Source organism: Eucyclogobius newberryi, unplaced genomic scaffold (genome assembly GCF_026437365.1).
Source record: "Eucyclogobius newberryi isolate DKJ021-1_F unplaced genomic scaffold, fEucNew1.0.hap1 SCAF_2, whole genome shotgun sequence".
NCBI classification, from domain to species: Eukaryota; Metazoa; Chordata; class Actinopteri; order Gobiiformes; family Gobiidae; genus Eucyclogobius; species Eucyclogobius newberryi.
In genome coordinates this window covers 37360674-37386139 of record NW_027315834.1, presented here as the reverse complement: position 1 = coordinate 37386139, position 25466 = coordinate 37360674, and the positions used below count along the sequence as shown (strand labels likewise).

At 39.2% G+C, this 25466-nt stretch overlaps 3 protein-coding genes across 3 annotated transcripts in view; 1 reads left to right on the top strand and 2 right to left on the bottom strand.

The window, feature by feature from the left end:
• The window catches only part of inip (ints3 and nabp interacting protein), a 69620-nt gene that overhangs the window by 2780 nt on the left and 41374 nt on the right, over window positions 1–25466 (bottom strand). The window lies entirely within an intron of this gene.
• Window positions 245–14568, top strand: snx30 (sorting nexin family member 30). Its single transcript, XM_072455228.1, has 9 exons — window positions 245–548; window positions 1736–1936; window positions 4243–4353; window positions 4457–4615; window positions 8514–8703; window positions 11063–11262; window positions 11835–11924; window positions 12497–12649; window positions 14376–14568. The coding sequence occupies exons 1-9, from the start codon at window positions 414–416 to the stop codon at window positions 14451–14453; spliced, it is 1317 nt and encodes a 438-aa protein (XP_072311329.1). The 5' UTR covers window positions 245–413; the 3' UTR covers window positions 14454–14568.
• Window positions 18591–24981, bottom strand: slc46a2 (solute carrier family 46 member 2). Its single transcript, XM_072453860.1, has 7 exons — window positions 24444–24981; window positions 22581–22751; window positions 21373–21582; window positions 21118–21289; window positions 20422–20505; window positions 19052–19208; window positions 18591–18680 (listed from the first exon to the last, which is right to left on the bottom strand). Exons 1-7 carry the CDS (start codon window positions 24942–24944, stop codon window positions 18659–18661), a joined length of 1317 nt encoding a protein of 438 aa, XP_072309961.1. The 5' UTR covers window positions 24945–24981; the 3' UTR covers window positions 18591–18658.

Sequence of the window (25466 nt, the reverse complement as noted above, 5' to 3'; positions counted from 1 at the left end):
CGCCGTGCTTCCCCTCAACAGGCTAGGAACTTATTATTACAAAATTAAACTAGCTATCAATGCAATTACATATAATGTAATAGATTACTGTGGCTATGTGGCATATTTAAGTGTAATAACCATTACTTTGTTCGAAACAATAATAATGATTGGGTTGCTCATTTTTTGAATAGACGATCTAAAAACGTTCGGGCGCCCTATTACATGTCACGTGATCTCTGTATTTACTTCCGGTATCCTGGGGTTAACTTCCGGGGTTGTGTTTGTCAGCTGACAGTTGAAACAGCGCTGGAGCATCTCCACAGACCAAACCCTGAAAACACAGATAAAGACTTGTCCTTCTCCACAATCGGCCTCAGAGACTCGGACAGTGCTCGCCCTGTTCCCGACACTCGTCCTCCGCCACACGAAGCATGAGTGTCGGTGCTCCGCGGGGCCTGGCCAGCTCCGGGCAGAAGCCCATCACGGAGATCACACACCCGCTGTCCGCCGCCGAGGAGCTCCTGTCCCCGGGGCCAGAAGCCACCGCGAGGACGGGCGCGGACAAGGTACAGCCTGGATCTATAATATGATGAAGTAATGCAAGCCTGTCTGTATGAGCGAGCTGCAGAGACAGAGGGCAACAAAACAAACAAACTCTGCATCGCGGTTTGTGCTGTGTTAGTAACAGAAAACTAGTGAAAGTCACAGACTTTCATCTGTCAGTGTAACGGATATTTCAGACCAGTGTCTCAGAGGTGATCCTCTTTGACCATAAACATATGCACATTACACATTTGTCCCTATCTGCAAAATAACTGTGATTTGAATATGATTTATTGTGCATTCCAAGTATAGTTGTTGTGTTTCTGTAAAGACATGCAGTGGTGTAAGCGGTGATCACAGTGAGTCAGAAGCTTGCTCTCCTCAGCAGCTGAGCTCACAGTTGTTCTGTGAGCTTCTGTGGACACTGGACCGACACTGACACTCTGCACTTTTCAGATGCAGCTTGAAAGAGGAAATTGCAAAATGCTTTTTCAGGACTTCACCCTCTTTGCCTGGAAACTAATGGTTAAATAACTCTTTATCCATTAGCTAGTTTAAGACGACTTTAATCTTCTTTAATACATTATTAATCTACTACTGTTAAACAGTAGTAAATGTGTTTATACTTGACAGTTGTCAGCTCCATGTATGGGCGACTCTCTTTCATAGTTAATATTCAACAAACTGACAGCGTTTCTTCACGTTAGATGCAGTATTAAGTGATGAATTGCAAAAATCAGTCGACTCCCAAGAGCAGACGACTTTATCAGCTGCATATCTGTATCAACACTTGTATTGTAAAATTGGAGACTGAAAAAGCATTTGTGAAATATTTCCTCTTGAGTAACTGAGACTTTGTATTTGCTTCCACCATTTCCGCACCAGATCAAGTTTCCATGTCTTTGTTTATTGTGTGTATTTGGCCAAAGATCATCAGGGTAGTGTTTTGTTGTTTCTTGTCAAGTGAATATGGTACTACTGTCATAGGTTTAATACAAAAATATGAAAAAATATAATAGTACAATAGCAAAAGAGAATTATGAACTCATACAATTGTTTGCCATTTTCCGTCTATTCAATTTGACCCATGAGAATAGTATTGTTGTCACATTGTGCCAGTAGCAGCTTAACAAAAGCTGTATTGAAAACCACTGCAACAATCCATCAATTCTTTAGTTTTTGTCATCACGGTGCCACTCTCTGTCCCCAGGATGCCGGGCTGACCAATGGCACGCCAGTTGAGACGTCAAGCCCCGCCTCCGTGTCTTCGCTCTTTAACCGGCTCCAGTTGGACGACGAGCTGGATGCTGAGGCCTCCTCAGAAACTAGAGACCTTTTTGTGACCGTGGACGATCCAAAGAAGCACGTATCCACCATGGAAACTTACATCACCTACAGAGTCTCCACTAAGGTCAGCTGCTGCTGCTCACACCACCGAGCAGCAGTGTTTGTGCACACAGATATTCAAATCCCTAATACTGTTATATTTATGACAGTAAAACATAACTATGGTGTATTTCTGTTACAAAGCAATTACTATTTGCTACAAGTTGCAACACTGGAATGTCCCCAGTGTGGGACAAATAAAGTTGATCTTATCTTATCTTATTAATCTTTATTTAACCAGGTAAGAAACCCATTGTGATGTATGTACCCTGTTTGGAAGATTGCACTAAATGTTTCTGTCTCTTTTTGAGACTTTAATTGCTTTAATGTACAGACAGTAGACTTGATATTGTAATATTGGAAATCTCCAAAACATGTTATGTTATATTTTTTGATACATCTCCCACAGATCAGATACATCAGGCAGTACAGTGTTGTACCCAGACCACTGATGAGTGACTGGAGATGATTGGAGGGGCCAAAGTTTAGAAAAGCCACTCGTCCGTAGAGTGTTAGGAGTGAATAAACAACCCATGAAATAGAAAAGCTCCTGGAAACGCACTATATAAGATGATATTACTATACTTACTAGTGTACCGGTAGCTTTTTTCTGTTGCATTTTGAGGACAAAGTATAAATCTTTAACATTTTGTGTCACAACTATTGTCCATATTTGTTTGCCATTTTTTTGCACGATTCTACTTGTCTAAACCTGCATAGGAACAAATCAGATTACTCCTAGCAGATGTAACTATTTTACATGATATTTCAAATACACAAATACACAAAAAACACAAAAAAGTAGCACCCGAGCCACTGCGCAAACCATTCTCCAGTGTCATCAGACTTTACCTGAAACAACTGCAGTAAATTGAAACATATTATTGCGTGGACTTTGCCTGGCGAGAGTCGGGCAGCGGCTGGAGACGAGAACGGTCGCGTGGCGTCATGGTGACAGTTGCCGTGCGCCGAAAGACTCCCAAGGCCTTAGACAAATATCACAGACCCTCACTAAACTCCAGTGTTCGTTTCGAGGTCAATACACATGTAATCCTATATGACCGAGGAATGACTCATGTCTGCAGGCTAAAGCACCCCGGGGCTCTGTGGTTATACTCCAGTGTACAAAGAATTAACTCTGTTAAAAATCTTTGTATAACATCCTCTTTGCAGAGATATTCAGTGATACTAAAGATTCAGCAAAGCACATAGGTTTTCTTTGTAATAATTAGGAATTTTAGTGTAGCCATTATTGTGAGAATAATCATGACCACAATAAAATCATAAATTTTCTTTCTTTCTTGTTTTATTAACACATTACCGCTCCTCAATATGTGACCTGCTTTATGAGATCAAACTTTTCTGAATTATTAATTTGACATAAACGGCAAAATAAAAAAAGCACTTTCCATTTATGTTTACTTTTTTGAGTAAAGGCAGAGCAGAAAGGACTTAATTTATTTTAATTGAACTAACATTTTGAATTTTCTTTAAAATTAATTTTAAAAAAGAAGAAAAAATTATAATTTCTCAAAAAATGTCACGATTATAATTTATTAATTCTTGCAGTTATATTGTGACCTGAATAACCATGATTATTGATTAACCTAATAATCTTGACACCCCTAGTCATAATAATCTTTAGTCTGGCCAGCATTTACTTGACTTTTCTTTATTTTTTTTAGATTGGGTTGTGCAAACTGTAGCATTTTAGTCAAATTGTGATCTAATCTTGTTAAACTGTTTTAATGATCAGTTTGTGACTTCCTAACTGACAGGTCTACAGCCAGTCCACTGTGAGTAAAATCATTAAGAGGAATAACATTTGGAAGAGTATTTTTTGGTTCATCTAAAAAATCTGTTTTTGAATCTCTATAAATCTTATAATGTATTTATCTTGTCTTTTTAAATGAAAATATATGATTACATTGAAGATTGGGATGAATCAATGATTGTTATGCTCCTTACTGACTACCTTCTATATATATTTATGTTTTAGTTGCACACAAACATCCCTCAGTACAAATACAAAATGATTTTCATATACACAATCTCTGTATAATAATCAATATTGCATTATCATCAAGGTCCTCCATCTGACAGAAATGTTAGGGTTTTTTTTAATAATGAAAACACTGAAAGACTGAAATAGTATTATTCAGTCTACATTATCCTTAATTTAGTCCAAAAGTCCAAAAAGTACATTCAAATATCACAACAATATCGCAGCACAGCCATATAGCAAGTCACATTCATTTCCACTACAGCGCAGCCCCCGAGGAGTAGTTGCTGTTCCTTTTGAAATCTACTATAAGCCCATTTCTTTTACAGACGACAAGGGTAGAGTTTGACCTGCCAGAATACAGCGTGAGGCGGCGCTACCAGGATTTCGACTGGCTCCGAATCAAGCTCGAGGACAGCCAGCCCACGCACTTGATCCCTGTAGGTCGCACAAGAAGTAACCGCCACGTTTCCCTCCGCTTCTGACTCGATACGCCTCATTTAAACTCTGCGCTCCTCTCTTTTTTTCGCTCTGCCCGTCCAGCCGCTGCCAGAGAAGTTTGTCATGAAGGGCGTGGTGGATCGCTTCTCGGAAGAATTTGTAGAGACCAGGATGAAGGCTCTGGACAAGTTTGTGAAGAGAGTGGCTGACCATCCTGTCCTCTCATTCAACCCGCATTTCAACGCTTTCCTGACCGCGAAGGTACGACAACACGAGAGTTTAGTATAAATGAAGAGACAAGAACACGAGAGTTTAGTATGAATGAAGAGACAACAACACAAGAGTTTAGTATGAATGAAGAGAACAATACTAGAGTTTAGTATGAATGAAGAGAACAATACTAGAGTTTAGTATGAATGAAGAGAACAATACTAGAGTTTAGTATGAATGAAGAGAACAATACTAGAGTTTTGTATGAATGAAGAGACAACAACACAAGAGTTTAGTATGAATGAAGAGACAACAACACAAGAGTTTTGTATGAATGAAGAGACAACAACACAAGAGTTTAGTATGAATGGAGAGACAACAATACTAGAGTTTAGTATGAATGAAGAGACAACAATACTAGAGTTTAGTATGAATGAAGAGACAACAACACAAGAGTTTAGTATGAATGAAGAGACGACACGAGAGTTTAGTATAAATGAAGAGACAAGAACACGAGAGTTTAGTATGAATGAAGAGACAAGAACACGAGAGTTTAGTATGAATGAAGAGACAAGAACACAAGAGTTTAGTATGAATGAAGAGACAACAATACTAGAGTTTAGTATGAATGAAGAGACAACAACACGAGAGTTTAGTATGAATGAAGAGACAACAATACTAGAGTTTAGTATGAATGAAGAGACAACAACACAAGAGTTTAGTATGAATGAAGAGACGACACGAGAGTTTAGTATGAATGAAGAGACAAGAACACGAGAGTTTAGTATGAATGAAGAGACAAGAACACAAGAGTTTAGTATGAATGAAGAGAAAACAACACGAGAGTTTAGTATGAATGAAGAGACAACAATACTAGAGTTTAGTATGAATGATGAAAAAACAACACTAGAGTTTAGTATGAATGAAGAGACAAGAACACGAGAGTTTAGTATGAATGAAGAGACAACAACACAAGAGTTTAGTATGAATGAAGAGACAAGAACATGAGAGTTTAGTATGAATGAAGAGACAAGAACATGAGAGTTTAGTATGAATGAAGAGACAACACGAGAGTTTAGTATGAATGAAGAGAACAACACTAGAGTTTAGTATGAATGAAGAGAACAACACTAGAGTTTAGTATGAATGAAGAGACAAGAACACGAGAGTTTAGTATGAATGAAGAGACAAGAACACGAGAGTTTAGTATGAATGAAGAGACAAGAACACGAGAGTTTAGTATGAATGAAGAGAACAACACTAGAGTTTAGTATGAATGAAGAGACAACAACACAAGAGTTTAGTATGAATGAAGAGACAAGAACACGAGAGTTTAGTATGAATGAAGAGACAAGAACACGAGAGTTTAGTATGAATGAAGAGACAACAATACTAGAGTTTAGTATGAATGAAGAGACAACAATACTAGAGTTTAGTATGAATGAAGAGACAACACGAGAGTTTAGTATGAATGAAGAGAACAACACTAGAGTTTAGTATGAATGAAGAGACAACAACACAAGAGTTTAGTATGAATGAAGAGACAAGAACACAAGAGTTTAGTATGAATGAAGAGACAAGAACACAAGAGTTTAGTATGAATGAAGAGACAAGAACACGAGAGTTTAGTATGAATGAAGAGACAACAATACTAGAGTTTAGTATGAATGAAGAGACAAGAACATGAGAGTTTAGTATGAATGAAGAGACAACACGAGAGTTTAGTATGAATGAAGAGAACAACACTAGAGTTTAGTATGAATGAAGAGACAAGAACACGAGAGTTTAGTATGAATGAAGAGACAAGAACACGAGAGTTTAGTATGAATGAAGAGAACAACACTAGAGTTTAGTATGAATGAAGAGACAACAACACAAGAGTTTAGTATGAATGAAGAGACAAGAACACGAGAGTTTAGTATGAATGAAGAGACAAGAACACGAGAGTTTAGTATGAATGAAGAGACAACAATACTAGAGTTTAGTATGAATGAAGAGACAACAATACTAGAGTTTAGTATGAATGAAGAGACAAGCCCACGAGAGTTTAGTATGAATGAAGAGACAACAACACTAGAGTTTAGTATGAATGAAGAGACAACAACACTAGAGTTTAGTATGAATGAAGAGACAACAATACTAGAGTTTAGTATGAATGAAGAGACAACAATACTAGATTTTAGTATGAATGAAGAGACAACAACACGAGAGTTTAGTATGAATGAAGAGACAACAATACTAGAGTTTTGTATGAATGAAGAGACAACAATACTAGAGTTTAGTATGAATGAAGAGACAACAATACTAGAGTTTAGTATGAATGAAGAGACAACAACACTAGAGTTTAGTATGAATGAAGAGACAACAACACGAGAGTTTAGTATGAATGAAGAGACAACAATACTAGTTTAGTATGAATGAAGAGACAAGAACACGAGATTTAGTATGAATGAAGAGACAACAATACTAGAGTTTAGTATGAATGAAGAGACAAGAACACGAGAGTTTAGTATGAATGAAGAGACAAGAACACGAGAGTTTAGTATGAATGAAGCGACAAGAACATGAGAGTTTAGTATGAATGAAGAGACAACAATACTAGAGTTTAGTATGAATGAAGAGACAACAACACAAGAGTTTAGTATGAATGAAGAGACAACAACACGAGAGTTTAGTATGAATGAAGAGACAACAATACTAGAGTTTAGTATGAATGAAGAGACAAGAACATGAGAGTTTAGTATGAATGAAGAGACAAGAACATGAGAGTTTAGTATGAATGAAGAGACAACACGAGAGTTTAGTATGAATGAAGAGAACAACACTAGAGTTTAGTATGAATGAAGAGACAACAACACAAGAGTTTAGTATGAATGAAGAGACAAGAACACGAGAGTTTAGTATGAATGAAGAGACAAGAACACGAGAGTTTAGTATGAATGAAGAGACAACAATACTAGAGTTTAGTATGAATGAAGATACAAGAACATGAGAGTTTAGTATGAATGAAGAGACAACAATACTAGAGTTTAGTATGAATGAAGAGACAAGAACATGAGAGTTTAGTATGAATGAAGAGACAACAATACTAGAGTTTAGTATGAATGAAGAGACAACAATACTAGAGTTTAGTATGAATGAAGAGACAACAAACTAGAGTTTAGTATGAATGAAGAGACAAGAACACGAGAGTTTAGTATGAATGAAGAGACAACAACACTAGAGTTTAGTATGAATGAAGAGACAAGAACACGAGAGTTTAGTATGAATGAAGAGACAACAATACTAGAGTTTAGTATGAATGAAGAGACAACAATACTAGAGTTTAGTATGAATGAAGAGACAACAAACTAGAGTTTAGTATGAATGAAGAGACAACAATACTAGAGTTTAGTATGAATGAAGAGACAAGAACACAAGATTTAGTATGAATGAAGAGACAACAACACGAGAGTTTAGTATGAATGAAGAGACAAGAACACGAGATTTAGTATGAATGAAGAGACAACAATACTAGAGTTTAGTATGAATGAAGAGACAAGAACACGAGAGTTTAGTATGAATGAAGAGACAACAACACTAGAGTTTAGTATGAATGAAGAGACAAGAACACGAGATTTAGTATGAATGAAGAGACAACAATACTAGAGTTTAGTATGAATGAAGAGACAACAACACGAGAGTTTAGTATGAATGAAGAGACAACAACACTTGTCTCTTCATTCATATTAATGGTCTAGAAATCTAAAATCTGGTCTAAAATATTGTGAAACAAGTTAAATAATATAGGACCTAATTTTCAATATAAACATCTTTCTGTTCCAAATAAGTTGACAAAACTATCATTTATATTCACATTTTAAAAACTTGCTTGCATTTTAGTTTTAGACTATTTATGATCTGATCCTTTCATGTGAAGTGGATGTTTGAACTCTGCCTCGGCCTGCAGGACCTGAACAAGCGACAGGGTCTGGCTCTGCTGACCAAAGTGGGCGAGTCGGTGAAGTACGTGGCCGGCGGGTACAAGCTGCGGGCGCGGCCGGCAGAGTACACGGCCATGGGCGAGTACCTGGACACCTTCAGCGGGAAACTGGGAACGATGGACCGCATCGCCCAAAGGATCCTGAAGGAGCAATCAGGTACAATGTGCTGCTACTGTCAGTCGGCTTTAAGGGACTGAGTTCTAGAGTTGACGGTTCATTCCTCTCATGTCCGATACCCAGGACCCAGTGAAGTTAAGGCGCCCAAAAAGCCTGTAGTGTGTATTTATTCTATATTGTACGTGGAGTATGTGGTAAAGGTGAGGGACAGTACAACATCTTTTGAGATAAAAATAGATGCAAGATTGTGCACTCACAAGGAAAATTATCTCTTGGACCTCAAAAGAAAAGGGTTAAAGGTGCTGTGCCTGTACTGTCTTAAATATGTGAAAAACAGAACTAGTTCATTTTAAACTGTTTGCAGCTGTACAAATTTACCTAATGCATTCCTTGCATCCTTGTCATAGGATAAGGACTTTTCACAACTCACGGAGGCTGGGGCCTTACAACTACTTTGTACTGGGGAAAAACAGATTTGACTTTATTACGTGAAAAAACATCAAGTACAGACAATTTAACTCTGGTTAGGCCTGTCACAATAATGACTATATTGACTCATTGCTCAATAGATGCAAATGATTTATAGAGTGTACATTTTATTTAATATAGCGTTGGGATTTTCATTATCCTGTCTATAATAATATAATTTGTGCTGTAGAGGCTTGAATAAGTAACTTCTTTGGCTCAGTATTGTTTCATTCTGCTATTTATTTGTTGCAGCTCATGCCTTTTAATGATACTGTAGGGTTTACGGGGATTATCAGGCTTTGAAGTTTATGTCATGTGTTATGTGGCCTAAAATAGTTTCAATATTATCTTTTATTGTGATGATTTCTGTAGCAATATATCGTGCTGCAAAATATGTTATCGTGACAGGCCTGACGCTGGTCGGGAGTGGCACTTTTTGACTGATTGTCCCGTTCTCGTGGACCCAATCTCGTGTCTCGTTCCATTCCTAGTAGAGACCCAGAATATTTTGCTAAACCTTGTTATTTGCCATGAATCCTGCCATTGTACTTCACTGCCTACCGATACAGCATTTGCGAGTGGATGGTGTTCCTCGATGAAAGCCATACACAGCCGCGCTATATAAAACCATTTTGCATAATGTGTGTGTCTTTTTGAAGAGGAAAAAGAATATAAAGTAGAAGTTACATGCCCATATCATCATATTATTACCAGTTCAAATTCAAATCAGTGGCGCGTCTTTATTAACGCTCAATAAAATGGTTTTGCGTACAGAGCTCTTCGTCAATAGCAGCAGGAGTAATGTTCAGTCACTTTTTACACGGCGTCCTCGTTTCATGCTGTAATAAACGACTGTGTAAATATTATAACCTCTCATCCGTCCCTGAGAAACGCTGGCTATCACCATCTGTCCTGGGGTTTGGATCGGCTCGGTCATAAGTGGGAAGAGGAGAGGACAAACGTGCATGTTCTCAGGAATTATACTGTAAATGGTACAGCGAGTGCAACTGTGGTCAAGTCAGTGGCGCTTTGGTTATTATTCCAGACCAGTGTCATGAATTAATGTTTATTTGTCTTGTCTTTATTTTTCCATAGTGGAAATCTGTGAACGTTTTATGGGCTTTTTATTTTTAATATGGGCTTCACAGTATAAAATATTTCTTTGTTTAACAGTTCTGATTTATTTAATTTTATGTCTTCAATGCAGTCAGACATACTACAAAACAAAGCTAAAAGTGCTAATTTTCAACTCCCGTCCCTGAATACAAAATACATTCAAATGCATTTCCATTATATTATAGATATTTCTTTTGCTCTTAGTCATAGGTTAGATTTTTTTTCAGCCAACGCCTCAAGGTGAACATTTTAAAATTCTCTTTATTTCAGTGGCTAATGAGTTCCACCGTTTACAGCTCTTTTAGGAAAAGGCCAATACTCTAAAAGCACTGAGGGATTTTACAATTATGATTAAAATAGTCTCTTGTCACTCTTATTTTATGAATGTTTCTCGCAAACGGACAAAGCAATCCACTAAATACCGTATTTTCCGGACTGTAAGTCGCATCTTTTTTATAGTTTTGGCCGGGGTGCGACTTCTACTTTATGCTTATATACTTATACTCTGGAGCAACTTATATGTGATATTATCTGTTATTTTCACACTTAGAACCGCATTTCATACTCCATTGTGTGTTTTTTTCTTCTCTATTATGCATTTTTTGGCTGGTGCCACTTATACTCCGGTGCCACTTATACTCCGGTGCCACTTATACTCCGGTGCCACTTATACTCACAGTAAAATACGGGTAATCCACTGTATGCGATATTGATTGTATAAATGTGTTATAACCTTTTTCTCGAAACATCCGAGTCATGTTTTTATATCAGATTGTGTACACTCTGAATCCCTGTACTGCATTGTCTTCCTCAGAGTACCTGACAGAGCTGCGGGAGTATGGTTCAGTCTACAGCAGCTGGGCGGCTGTGGAGGAGGAGCTGCAGCGCCCTCTAGAGGGAGTGGCAGCCAGTGTGTCCACGTGCAGCAGAGCCATGGGGGACATGACTGAAAACATCAGCCAGGACTTTCTCCCTGTGCTCAGAGAATACGTCCTCTACATAGAATCCATGAAGGTGAAGAATGAAGGCACTTTTAGGTTTTGTGACTCAAGTTTTAGAGAGCTCTGGAGCTGTCTGGATTACGACGCTAATTGATCTAAATACTTTTTTTATCCGACGCAGACAATGTACAGTGGTCTGATTTTTATCTAAATGTGATGATTTTACAATATACCCAATGTAATTTAAATAAATGTACTCACTTACAAGAAAAAAGTCCAGTTCCACACTTTTAATTGAGGAGATTATGATGATATACTGATCTTTGTTGCTCGTTGTATCATCATAAATATATAAAAGTAACTACAGTGATAAAAAAAGATGGCCTGAAGATAAAAAGGGGCAGTAAGTAACATTTCTAATCCACAAATGGTATGAGATGTGGTGTTCACACAAATCTGCCACAATGTCAACGTAACTGCCAGAAAACACTGTTGCCGGTCTAGTGTAGTTACAGTATTTAATGGTTTTGACCACAGAAAGACAATTTGTAATACTTGAATCATTGTCAAACATTATGCAACAGTTGACACTATGCAGTACATTTGGTTACATTACCTTTTTATTTTATGTATTTTTTTTATCAGAATGTTCTACGGAAAAGAGACCAGTGCCAAGCAGAGTACGAAGGTCGACTTGAGGCAGCTGTTTTACGGAGGCAAGAGGACAAAACGCCTGTGAGTACAAACAGCAAATCACTATCAGTCACCCCTACTGTCTGCCAAAAACATTTAGTCATTTAGTCGTCCTTAAAGATGCACTTTGTAACTTCTCTGGTGGGTCTGGTCTGGTCTACAACCTGCTTTACTCCATTGAAATGTTCTACAATATGGCATTAAACACATCTGTCTTGTATGTATTTTATTTGAAGTGTTTTACTGTTAAAAAAGGGGAAAATAAAGGGAAAAACACGCATTCTTGCTGTAAGTGAGCTCGCCTCTTCACAGATCTGAGCCGTAACTTGGCCTGGTGGCGTCACTTGCTTGTCTCCATGGAGATGAGTTTAATGCCATACTGTGAAAGTTCATAGACAAAGCAATAACATCTCAGCAGGTGGTGACGGGCCCTCCACCGGGAAAGTGACATAGTGTATGTCTAAGTTCTGCTCATTCTCTTATGAGTTAAAAATCTGGTCTGCACTTTCTTTCCCCAAACCCCAAACCCCAGCACCCGGAGCTCCTCCGCCTCCTGTAACCTGTAGATCTGCAGAGTCCAGTAGTGGTAGTATTTCCTGTTATCTGTCCTGTAGATTCCAGCCGAGGTGGAGAAATGCCAGGACAAAGTGGAGTGTTTTAATGCAGACTTGAAGGCCGACTGGGAGCGCTGGCAGAGGAACAAGAGACAAGACTTCAAGCAGCTCCTCACAGGCACGGCCGACAAAAACATCAACTATTACGAGAAGGTAAACGTGGGAATGCACACACGCTCATGTTCCTCCTGCAGCAGCTCATTGTAGCTCTGTGCTGGGTTCAACTTCTCTGTGCTGTGCTGTGCTGCGCTGTTGTCTATTCAGGTTAATTAAGGTTAGTACCGTTCAGTTTGGACCCTTGACAATGACAAGTGCAGTGAGTTAAAAGAACACTTAGTACACTATACTGTCTATACTTAGATTTGATATTTAATAAATACATTTCATATTTCATGGTGAGGTGACGCAGTGGCACAGTAAGATAAGATAAGATAATCCTTTATTGTCCACACATGGGGAAATTTCATTGTTGCAACGCAAGTACATACAGACGGAAAGAACAGATAACTTATAGGAAGTTTAAAAAAACACTCTTAATAGAAGAACTCTTATAAACAAAACCTCTATAACAGATGAAAATAGAGTGTTTATTTTACCATTATTATTAGTATTATCTTGTCTTACGCTAGCTTCATTTTCATTTTCATTTTTATTATTTTATTATTATTATTATTATTATTATTATTATTTTTTATTTTCCCCCTCCATTCCTTATTAGAAAATGAGAGGACGGTGCAAACCTTGCCTAAGTGCTTGTTGAATCCTTCAGTGGGACACATCTACTCCAGCCCCTGTATGTGGCTGGTGACGACAGGAAGGGCATCCGACATAAAAAGCCCCTCCAGGTCACAGGTCAAATTGCTATGGTAACTCCAAATAAACAAATGGCTGAGCTCTTGGATGAACGATATGCACGTCAATACACATAATTGATGGTAATCTTGTTTAGAAATGGTTTAGATTTGCTAATGGAGAGTTACGGTGTTTGGTTTGCTGTTAAATTCCAAGCCAAACACGGGCAGCACAAGTCTGATAAACAAAACCCGTTCTATGTAAACGAGTTATACAACCAAGCCCAATATAGGTCTGTATTCTAGCTCCACGCAACTAAAAATGCAGTTAAAGAAGTAAAAGCATAATCTGGATAATGCAGAAAAACAGTCCAGATGTCAATAAATCATGTACAAATGAATAATAATAAGGTTTGTGTCATTTATATTTTTTGTTTTGGGCAAAATAAAACGGTTTCAAAAACAGGTACTGAATAAGTAGTGAAAGGAAAACAAATAGATTATATTTGCTGCCTGGTGGGTCCCAATGCAGCGTTATAGAACGTCACAAGCCCATAATAACTGCCCGTAATTGATTTTAAAATATAAAATGTATTATTATTATTATCAAGACAAACTTTTCTTTCTCACAAGGTAAAATAACAAAGTTTGTGCACAACTCTTATGAGATTTAGTTTTTTCACTTGGACAAAACAAAATAAGCTGTTGAAGTTCTAAAATGACAGCAAAAAAGGTAGAATAAATACAAATTGTGAACTTATCCACATAAGTAATCTCATCTTTCATTTTAACTCTCAATATGTAACGCATTAACATTCCTCAGGTTTGTGAACATCTTTATTAAACTGAACTGTCAGAGAGAGAAAAATATATTGTTAATGTGACAAAAATTGACAGATATTTTTTTTTACATTTATATGTATTTTCTGGACTATAGATTGTAATAGAAGTAAAAAAAAAAACAGTTTTAGCACTTTGTACTGTGAACTGAATAAACAGGATTATCAATGATGCTAGTGATGGTGACAGTCCTGACTCTGACCCTTCACCTTTGTTCCCCCCCTGTTGCCCCGGCCCGGTGTGCGCAGTGCCAGTCGGCGTGGGAGTCGCTCATTACAGTTCTCCAGGACAAACAGACTGAGGACAAAACCAGCGAGACGAACTGAACTCTCTCCTCCCGCTGCATTTCACGCCGTCTCATGCCAAGGAAAAGGACCCGTCGCCGTCCTCGTGTCGGACAAAGCGGCACATTCGGACCAAAAAAGGACGAGTTCACAAAACACGCAGGGAGGATGGACGCCGCGCCCACTATGTACAGACAGGATTTATTACAATCGTTCCCGGTGACTTTTGTGTAGCGGTTGCCATCGTCGCTCGTCATTTACAGGGCTTTCAGAGACGCCATGTTGGATCCGCATTACAGATTCATAATGAACTGTTTCCCAGGACCCTTGAATCGCAGTTTGAATTAGCATATTCTCACTTAAAAGCGGTTTACCATGGTACTTCATTTCATGTGAGGTGGTTTCATATTCTGCTTCAATTTAGTTTCAAGTTTTTTTTCAGTGCCACTTGCAATTGTCTGTTTTGCCTTTTGAATCGTATACATTATCGCAGCACACGTTTCCCCCCGTAGACCCTTTAAAAGGTTGTGAACAAAAAGATTCTTCTGAAATGGAGGCAAAAGTGGAAAATTGTGAACGTTCAATGGAGAAACTGTGATTACCTCTGAAAGTCACAACATATGAAAGTTGAAGGTGGTTTTGTCAGTTGAAACACATTTACTGTTGTACTTAATCCTTTGTGTTTATTTTATGCATTATTGTTGAGGCAAAATCTAGATTTTTATGTTTAAATAGACAAATAGATATTATTTATTACGTACTTTACCACAAATTGTACTTTTTCTGAAGCTCCAATACAATTTTGAGGCTAGACATTTTATTTTTATTCATTTTTTCAGCCTTTGTAATAGAATAGAACGGATAAAAACAATTCTAACCTAGAAATTCAGAATTGTTGTTTTTTGCTTTGTAAAGTCTTTAAATCCTCAGCATTTAGATCAAGTGTCAGTCATTGAACATATTGTATGATCTACTTTTGCCTCCAGCCACCTCCATTACAGAGTTATGAACATTCTGACCACGGAGCAATTAAAAGGGTCGTTTCAGTTCCAACAGTTTAGGCTAAAATGTCCAAAAAGACAGAACTCTTGACTTGACTATCCATGAAAACGTTTGGATGGACATTTAATAAAAGCAGTCTGAACACTAGAGGCCATTCCAATAACACAGTCACATCATGACAATTAAAAAACACATAAACCATTGGGTAAATTAAAGATCTTTCATCACTCAAATCCTGTTAAAGATGTGAAATAAGAATACAAATTGAGAGCGGTCTGGCCGGCCCTTGCTCCCTGTATGTCAGGCATGTCCAAACTACGGCCCGGGGGCCAAATGCGGCCCTCAGACCAATTTTTCCTCCTAAGTTGGTCAAATGACAAAAATGACTAAAAATTCAAGCATTTTGATGTTATACACAACCTAATTGCAGTGTACCAAGTCTTGCTAAAGGTGTGGAGGCATCGAAACAATGTAAAATGCTAAATTTTGAGTGATTCACTTTGTCATTCAACAAATTCGACATTGTTGGGTTTTTTGTGGCCCTCTGCACTGTATTTGTTTCAAAATACGGCCCTCGGTGAAAAAGGTTTGGACACCCCTGCTGTATGTGGTACATTTGTGATAACATTACAATCTAAAACGTGGATAAATTTCAGACAATCGACGACAATCGACGTGGTCATTTTCTTTTCTACTGAAACGCATTTCCTTTGCCGTCACGAGCAGCCGGTGGGAGACGTGTCGGGGAGTTTCACATCCATAAATCCTCTGTTGGGTGAATCACGTACAGTGCGAACAGCGTGACTTTAGTTTGACCTGATGTGTCACTTATTACGACTGATAATACCTTCAGGAAGTATCATTGGTAAATCCCTTTGCTTTTCGTCACACTGCGTTGCCTTAAAACAGAAGCCCCCCTTTTGATAACGCGTCATCTCCGTTTCCACATTCGAGGTCGTTTCTGCTCGTTTTTTTTAAACCACTGTAGCCACGGCGACACTTTCATTTACTGCAATATTTGGCGACTCTTTCTTTTATCTTTTAATGATCATGTTCTTTGTGTTTTCATGTTGCAAACTCAGAATGTGACGACAGAGGAAACAAGCACACGAGCGAAAACGACACCAACGCGTTTTTCACTTTTCAATAATCGCCTTCAGTAAAAAAAAAAAATCGGACATTTATTATAGTTTCACCGATGATCGAGCTTGTCATTTTGTGCGCAAGTGGTGCTAATTATTTGTTTACCAGCATTGCTTCTTTGCTAAAGGACTAAAGTCTGTGGTGTAGCATCTTAGGCCGGTCAGTCTTTGGTTTTCTACTCTTCTATATCCAGCCGGGTGTCTCTCCTGTGCGTTTTTGTACAAATACTTCTGATTCAGACATTGGGACGGATGTGGTTTGCCTTTAATTACAATACGAGGCAAAATTGCTGATTGAGAACGAACTGAAAATGTTAAAAATGCTCTGTTGCTTGCAGATTGTACTGTGTTATAATGGTGGAATAACAGATTTTGTTGCTTGATGACTTGATGATTATAAGTGTGAAATGTTGAGGTTTTGGCCCGATCGTGGTCAAACGAAACAACAGGAGCTGGTAATTTGCTAGTGTAAAATAAAAGTTCAGCAGTTCTAACGAGAATTTAGTTTAAAAAACCTTCTAGCTCTTGTTGTAAAGATATAAACGTTCTTGTTCAACTTAAAACACACGCGTACATCTAATACTGTTTTCCATATCGCCACAAAGTTTACTAACTACTACCCAAGACTTACTCTAAAACTAATTTCAAGTTTTACAGGAATATGTTTATAAAAAGTAAATATATTTATTTGAGCAAATGAGAACGCTATTTAATTTTCAGAGTTACATTTTCCTAAACAGATGGACAGTCGATAAAAATAAAACGTAAATACATTTAAAAAGATTATTTTTGTAAAACACTTTCAAATGTTACTCAATTTCTTTATACAAAATGAAAATCAAACGTCCCAAGTCTAATTTCTCAGATTGACTTGACTTATTTACTTTTGTAGTAAGTTGTACTGTGAATAAACAAAAGAATAATAGGATGTAAATGGAAGGCCTTTCCACTGAACTGTGGGTGTTCTTTGTTCATGGCAATATAACCGTACGAGCCAGTTTTATTTTGTATAGAAATGAGCTTTGGGATTTGTCTCAGCATCTGGTTCTAACACAAGGTGAAGAAGGATGATTTGCACTATGATAATGTAAATATGGAATAACCAAACTTTAATGAACGCAATATTATGATCTGACTTTTCCGCTGCAGATGCCGAGAGGAACTCCACTCGTTTGTATGTAATTAACCATAGCCATTGTAAAGCCCGTGTAATATCTGCTGTTGCACTAAATGTAGCTGACATTTTCTCTTAATAACCAGGTTTGAGTCTGACAGAGGAACAGATTCAGGTGGAAAAGAGCCGGGAAGTTTTTTAATGACCACACTTTTTTAAGCCAAATGTCCCCATTTTCCTCTCGTCTTCCTCTAATAGATCTTTACAGGTTAAACCCAGCCAATCAAAGTCACATGACCTCTGAAAGTCAAGCTTCTGTCCTTCCCTCCTCCTCTCAGTGTGCACTGTTTACGTTTCAGTCCTGCATATTTGGATGTTCATAACATCTTGTAATTATAAATAAGCTTGTATATTGATGTTGTTTTATGATGCAATTATCTTTACCTCAAATGACTTTGGAATATATTGGACCAATAATAAATCAATGAATGCATTTCAATATTCATCTGCTGGTCTTTTTTGTTGATGAGTCACATAAGAGCGAGGATACATGTAAACAACTTCTTTATTTTGTACAAATAATTCCAAAGCAGTGCATCGGGAAGCACATTGTAACGGCCAAAACAAATGTAACAAGCATTTGTACAAAAAACAACAGCTTCACATGATACAATATATATATAGTAAAAAAGGGAAACTGAGAGTTCTCTATGCTCCTGACCTGCAGGAGCTTTTGTCAAATAATCATCTTCACCGTTCACTGGACGTGTGTTAAGTTACACCGCACATGTTTGAACCTGACACACAGGAACATGTTTGTAGTGTTGTTTAAATGTTCTATGACTGACAGCTGCTTGCTCCCATATTAACGTGTATTTAAGTATATTCACAGAGTACTTCTGTAAAGGTCTGTGGAGCTGGCCTCTTCTGCGTCTGGGTTTTTGTCACGTTTGACCGTTTCAGTCCTAAATAGTTTCATACGGTTGATTCTAGGTTCTGCATCCCACAATACTGAAAAAAAGGAAACGGAGAGTAAAAATCAGAAGTGATGAATCCACAATCCACTCACAATATGGGCAGATACAGTTTACTATAATACACAATTTAAGCGGGTTTACTGCTAATTATACTTAGCCAGAGATATTGATCTGTGTTCACTTTATTGACAGATGAACACACTGGGTCCAGTTAAGCTAAGAGGTCAGACTGTGAGACACTTTAAGTATGAAAGACGAAGCAGAAAGACACCAGACTTCCATTATTTTGGCATTTCCGTTCACTTAAGTTGAGAACGAAAGTAAAGTCAATAACTGCACATACTTTTCTCACCCAAAAAGCAACGTCACTGACCTTGATATAATGTCAGTCGCGTGTATTCTCACCTGATGGGGATCAAGGCCAGCACAGAGAAGACACTCGCCAGCGTGAAGACAAACCCCGGGAGCCAGTCCAGTGTGTGCTGGTAGATCTTGGTGGAGGCTGGGATGTAGGCCGCTGCTGCAAACTTCAGACACAGCTGCAGCGCCGTGAGGGTCATACCTGGGCACAACACCAGGGCTTAAAACCACTGTCATGTGCCACGCTGCAGGGCCAATCACATTTATCTGCCCAAAAGTGACCTGCGTCTGTTTCTTTCCCTCATGACAGTGTGAACAGCCCCAATCGGATTGTTTCAAATGTGCCCCAGGCCAGGACACTTTCTTTTTATTTATTTTTTATTTTTTTATTGAAAGAATAAACACAGACCAATCAAAAGTCCAGTAACATTGTCAAAAGAGAAAAAAAAGAGAAAGAAGAAGAGAAAAAATTCATAAATGAATAAATAAATAAATAAATAAATAAATGAAAAGCGAAAAAATAAATAAATAAATAAAAAGAAAGAGAGAGAAAAAAAAGAAGAGAGTGTGGGCGGAACCAGAGAAAATACAAAGTGTGTATTGTTTGAGATGACCGTTTTTAGAATAATGCATCCAAATGAAAATAAAATACAAGGTTAGAGCACCTGATCCATAATGTGAGTCCCATTTCGTCCAGTTTATGTCGAATTTGTCCATTTCCAAGTTCAGTCCATATGTCCAGGACACTTTCATTTGTGATACTAAATCTGTGACTGTCACACTAACTCTGACTTCTACTGCACTGAAAGGAAACAAGTGCCACTTTTTTATTTAATAGGAAAAGACTAAAATTAAACATATTAAAGCTAGAAAGTGCCAACTGTGCCAAACTGAATTGGGTTTGTAAAATGTGACAAAAACTGATTTGAGTCCCATTTTAATGCAATGTGACGTGCTGAGTTTGTGTTGAAAACTAAAACGATGTCACAGCCCAGATACAGATACAGAAACCACAAGCTAAAACCAGCTCAACAAGACAAACAGACGGACACTTTGAGCTCGTGCCACTCCTGAATCCTGCGTGAGCGCCGAACCGAACAATAGGACAACATTACAGTACTATGAACGATACAGTCTGTCTCTATCACCACTGTGCAAACAAAACTGATACGAAACACACACACAGCAGGTCTCAGTATTCCTCAAAATATACAAAGCTGAAGTTTAGTCATATCTCAAGACACTGTGTAATCTTTAGAAGGAAATCTGGATCAATATCTACTGAGGAAAAGGCAATAATTTCTACGTAAACAGGCATTATAAATATATTTGGGTTTTCCTCATAACATACCTGAGCAAATCAGATATATCTTTTCTACTCAGAACTTCACCTCGGTCCAGTGAACATGACTCACCATAGGAGGATTTGGGGACTTGCTGGGAAATCAGAGATCTTATTATGGGCAGTGGGATGAGAGCCAACAGGTTCAGTGATCGCGCTGAGGAAAAGAGAATACATCACTCATTATTGTTCAATGTTGACATAAGATACTTTTACTGCTATGCAATAAAGTCGTTTCCTCTAATACTTTATTACACGACAACCGGTCAGGTCGTTTTAGTCTGTCTTCTTAGCCTGTTACAACTGTGTTTTTTCTTTATGTAATAAGTTTGTTTTTGTTTATTTGTGCCCTTGGATAGGTCACATATCACTACTGTATTTTCCGGACAGTAAGTCGCATCTTTTTTCATAGTTTTGGCCGGGGTGCGACTTATACTTATATTTATACTTATATACTTATAATACTTATACGCCGGAGCAACTTATATGTGATATTATATGTTATTTTCACACTTGCAACCGCATTTTATACTCCAGTGCGACTTATATATGTTTTTTTCTTCTCTATTATGCATTTTTTGGCTGCTGCGACTTATACTCCAGTGCGACTTATAGTCCGGAAAATACGGGTACTTTGGCAATTTGAGGTAGGTTTATTCCCCCTCCATCAGTAGAAATTGTACAATATCATGATTATACAGAGAGTCTTGGGGATTATGAAAACTGATTTGCTAGAACGTTAAAAAGTGTAACATTTTTTTAGACTTACCCAGATAAAACAAGTACGTAGCAGTGACAAAGGTCATGAAGTAAATCCCCGAAGCAAACGACAACATGCCGATCATGATAAGACTGGTCTCACTGACGTAGCGACGCAACACAATCACCCCCAAGTAACTGGTGATGAAGATCAAACAGCCTGCTGCATTCCCATAGCCCACCTGAAGGGGGAGACACAAGCTCCAGAATCTAACCATCCGTAAAGACTGTGTAAATGTATAGAATGAAGGGGCACAAACGTCACCTGTTTTGCATCCCAGCTCAGAGGCTCCCTCAGCACAAAGGTCCCGAGCACGTTTATGGCCCCGCCCACTGCCGTGCTGTACAGGACGGCGGCTGTGAACAGCAGAGCGATGTTGGGTAAGTTCCTCTGACTGGGCGCGTTGCTGTGAGCAGAAGGAGGGATCAGGCTGTAGCTTTCTGCCTCCTCTTCGCCGCTGGACACGTCTTTCACCTGCACAAAAGATCAAAACGAACCTGAATTACCCGATTATGTACTTTTTTGTTTTACCATTAATAAACACTCAAAGCACTTTATAAATGAAGGAACAGGTTACACTGTAGATTCACACGCCGGGTCTGCACACAGGACACAATTGGACCTAAGCTGTAGCCAGTTGGGGGCTGAGTGGATGGCACACATGCCCGGCCCCACGTGCAGCCGGCCGCAGCGTTGTGACTATTTGCTGTATGTCCTTCCTGCTCACATACCCATTTAATGCTACACTGTTCTGTCCAACAAAACCAGTTGGGTTCATAGATCGGTGAAATAATTACATCATATAAATGTATATATAATTTAATATAATAAAGACAATTCTACCTCATTAGAACATTTTTATACTAGATTCAATTTCAATGCATTAAAATTAGCGGGTGATGCAATTAATCGTGTTTAATCAAAAACAATGGATACGTTACATTCTGAGTGAAAACTGGTCAGATGATATAGTGGCCATCTGGAAAAATGATTGACAATATTACATTGGATTTATGTAGCGTCTTTCAAGACACTCAAAGTGTATTATTCATTAACTCAATACTCAGGGCTTGTAGCCACAGCTGCCCTGGGGCAGACTGACAGAAGCCATTCACTCTCAGGCTTGGTGGGTGAAGTGTCTTGCTTAAGGACACAGTGACAGTTTCCACTGCTGCATCATTGTATTCAGTGGTCTCTCGTCCAGGTTCTGTTTATGCTGCGTTCATGTGCTCCTCGGGTGCTCAGGGTTCCAAGATGAGTTGGGATAACGACTTGTTTGTATTCATGTGTTTTTTTTCTCAGAAAGTTAGCATTTTGAGGTTACCAATAATAAAGTGCTTTAATCTTTAGCTTTAGCTCCTGGGCTCGAACGAGCTTGGACATACTCAAAATAGTAAAACACAAACTGGGCATTATAACTATATTAAACTGAGGTTTGTTCACTTGATGAAGACAAAAGTGTGCACACTCACCTGTAGCAGCAGCACAGCGTCAAGGAGGCAGAGCACAGCTAAAATGGTGCTGACGACTAACAGGATGGTCCCACGACTGACACTGGCAGAGTAAAGCAGAAAGAGGTGTCCTGACACCAGACTGCCCACCAGGCCTGCCATCCCGTACAGCAGCTCCACACGCATCAGGGTCTGGACACACAGCAGGTCAACAAGACTCAACAAGATGTACTCTACACAACCTGTGTCATGTGTTTTAATACTACTGCATCAACAGGAAGAGAGACAGACCCATCCCATCGACCATCAGGCAAAAGAGGAACATTTGGGAAAAATATATATGAGCAAGCAGCAGGCCTTCTTATTATCTTATTATAGACTTATTACAATAAAATAATAGCCAGTATTCATTTGATTGTCTAAGTCTCTCATTATAAACTATAGACCTACTTTGACTTTAAGTGTTGTTGTAGCAGTTAATTCAGTAGGATAGTTCCTTCTGTGGTACGTGGAGTTAGAATTTAATCCACATTTCTCCACAGTAGAGCTGTCATATTTCAGAGCTGGAATAGTCCTGTTTTAGATCAGGTGATGGTACGTGAAAAGTAAGTACTTAGACCTGGTACTTTGTGTCACCTCTGCTGCGACCAATCAAGTAGTAACAGTAATAGAACGGCAAATTTGTGCTTAAGTAAAAGTAAAAGATACACACTCAGTAGTAGGTCTAATTACTCAGTAGTAGGTCTAATTAGAAATACTTTTCAACACAAGTTAAAACGTATTTTAGATCAGTCTTTTGTACAAAATGTTGTATTGATTATGTTGATTATATATGTGATTAAACTGTAAAACAAAATTGCAATCCACGTGTATTTATTGATTGACTTTTGTTTAACCAGGAAAGTCCCTCTTTTTAAGGCGAGTCCTGGCCCCAGAGGGGAGGAGCCAGTTGTACATGTTTTTAGGGGAAACTAGAGCACCTAGAGAAAACCTACACAGACATGGGGAGAACATGCAAACTCCACACAGAAAGGCCCCCAGGAGTCAAACCCCTCTTGGTGTGAGACGAGAGCGTTAACTGATGCACCACATATTCTCACACACTGCAGGTGATGCAGTGTGTGTGTGTGTGTGTGTGTGTGTGTGTCTGTTTGTTTGTGTGTGTGTGTGTGTGTGTGTGTCTGTTTGTGTGTGTGTGTGTGTGTGTGTCTGTTTGTTTGTGTGTGTGTGTGTGTGTGTGTCTGTCTGTCTGTTTGTGTGTGTGTGTGTGTCTATTTGTTTGTGTGTGTGTGTGTGTGTGTGTCTGTCTGTTTGTGTGTGTGTGTGTCAGTGTGTGTGTGTTTGTCTGTCTGTTTGTGTGTGTGTGTGTGTGTGTGTGTGTGTGTCTGTCTGTTTGTTTGTTTGTGTGTGTGTGTGTGTGTGTGTGTGTGTGTGTCTGTCTGTCTGTTTGTGTGTGTGTGTGTGTCTGTCTGTTTGTGTGTGTGTGTGTGTGTGTGTGTGTCTGTCTGTTTGTTTGTTTGTGTGTGTGTGTGTGTGTGTGTGTGTGTCTGTCTATGTGTGTGTCCAGTTCACTTCTTGTTCAAACTGCAGACCTTTACCCAAAACAAACAGCAACATTTCATTCACATGTTTTCATTTTTGATAAGTGGTTATTTAGAGACTTTAGAGACTTTTTTCAAATAATTTGAACTAAGTACAGATATGTGGGCAGACATAGGGGATAGGTGAGAACATGAATTTTCTGAGCGTTCAAGGAGGACAAAACACAATTAACTCAAACATGCACACGTCAATCAAAATGTAAGCTTCAGAAACTATGAAAGAATTATGAGGAAACACAGTTTTAGCTCAGTTAAAATGTCCTAAAGTGTGTTTTTGCCTGACCTTGGACCTGTCGGCCGCAGTGGAGGCCAGTGACGCCAGCGTCATGACGCCGGGCCAGTAAGCCGCGTAGCCCCCCGAGAGGCCGAAGAGGGCCCCTGCCCCGTACATGAGCTGGATGGGCCAACCACAGATGACCACCAGCAGCAGCGCCACTCGGGGCACAATGTACCCGAGCAGGGGCACGATCAGGGGCAGCCGCCTCCAGCCGCGGTCCCCGAGGCGCGCCAGCAGCAGCGCGGGGAGGATGGGAGTGAATTTGATGATGAGGTTGTAGATCATGTAGAAGTTTGACATGGCGATCTGCTGGCTCTTACTGGAGCGGGGCCCGTCCGGGTCCGTGGCGTTGGCAGTTCGGTCCAAAACCACCATCCGTAGCGCGGTGTCAAACAAACTGCTGCCCAGCTCCTCCAGCACGATCACCGGCCACAGCAGACACATCCCGGCCCGGAGCAGACCCAGCCCGGCCCGCAGCCAGCGCCCCACGGCCGCGGCACGTGTCATTGTGGCTCCTGGAGCAGTAGTTCATTCACTGTGAGCTTGACTGAAGAAGGGAACAGGTCTTAAAGTGTGGAAAGCACCTGACTGCGGCACCTCTGCAACAACAACAGCCACTTCCTCAATCTTCCAGGACAGTGAGACGCAGAAACTGAAACTAGTGAAAAGAGAAACAATAACCAGGGCCGGCCCAAGCCTTCAGGGGGCCCTAAGCGAAAACATTTTTGGGGGCCCTTCGCCACGTCATCAGAATCAGTTTTATTGCCATTGTCAGTGAACAATTCACATATGGGAACTTTCTTCAACGCAAACAAAGCGCACCAAAACTCCAGGGCATCTGTTTGCCAGTTAGTTTATTCTCAACACCTCACAAGCTCAAATATTGCTAACTTAAATCCCACAATGCAACTTGGTATTCCGCTGACATCACCTCTCCTCCCTGAACAAATAATACACGTGCCAGATATGTTTTTGGACGTATTTGTGGGCGTTAAGGGTCTACAGCCACATTAGCAGTTTAAATTAATG

Excerpts from the sequence above, each read along its gene's own strand:
- snx30 (XM_072455228.1), top strand. The coding sequence starts at position 414 with ATGAGTGTCGGTGCTCCGCGGGGCCTGGCCAGCTCCGGGCAGAAGCCC. Across the intron at positions 4,354-4,456 it reads AGCCCACGCACTTGATCCCT|CCGCTGCCAGAGAAGTTTGT; the intron begins GTAGGTCGCACA and ends CTGCCCGTCCAG. Across the intron at positions 4,616-8,513 it reads ACGCTTTCCTGACCGCGAAG|GACCTGAACAAGCGACAGGG; the intron begins GTACGACAACAC and ends CTCGGCCTGCAG.
- slc46a2 (XM_072453860.1), bottom strand. The coding sequence starts at position 24,944 with ATGACACGTGCCGCGGCCGTGGGGCGCTGGCTGCGGGCCGGGCTGGGT. Across the intron at positions 21,583-22,580 it reads ACGCTGTGCTGCTGCTACAG|GTGAAAGACGTGTCCAGCGG; the intron begins GTGAGTGTGCAC and ends TCTTTTGTGCAG. Across the intron at positions 18,681-19,051 it reads CTGGCCTTGATCCCCATCAG|TATTGTGGGATGCAGAACCT; the intron begins GTGAGAATACAC and ends CCTTTTTTTCAG.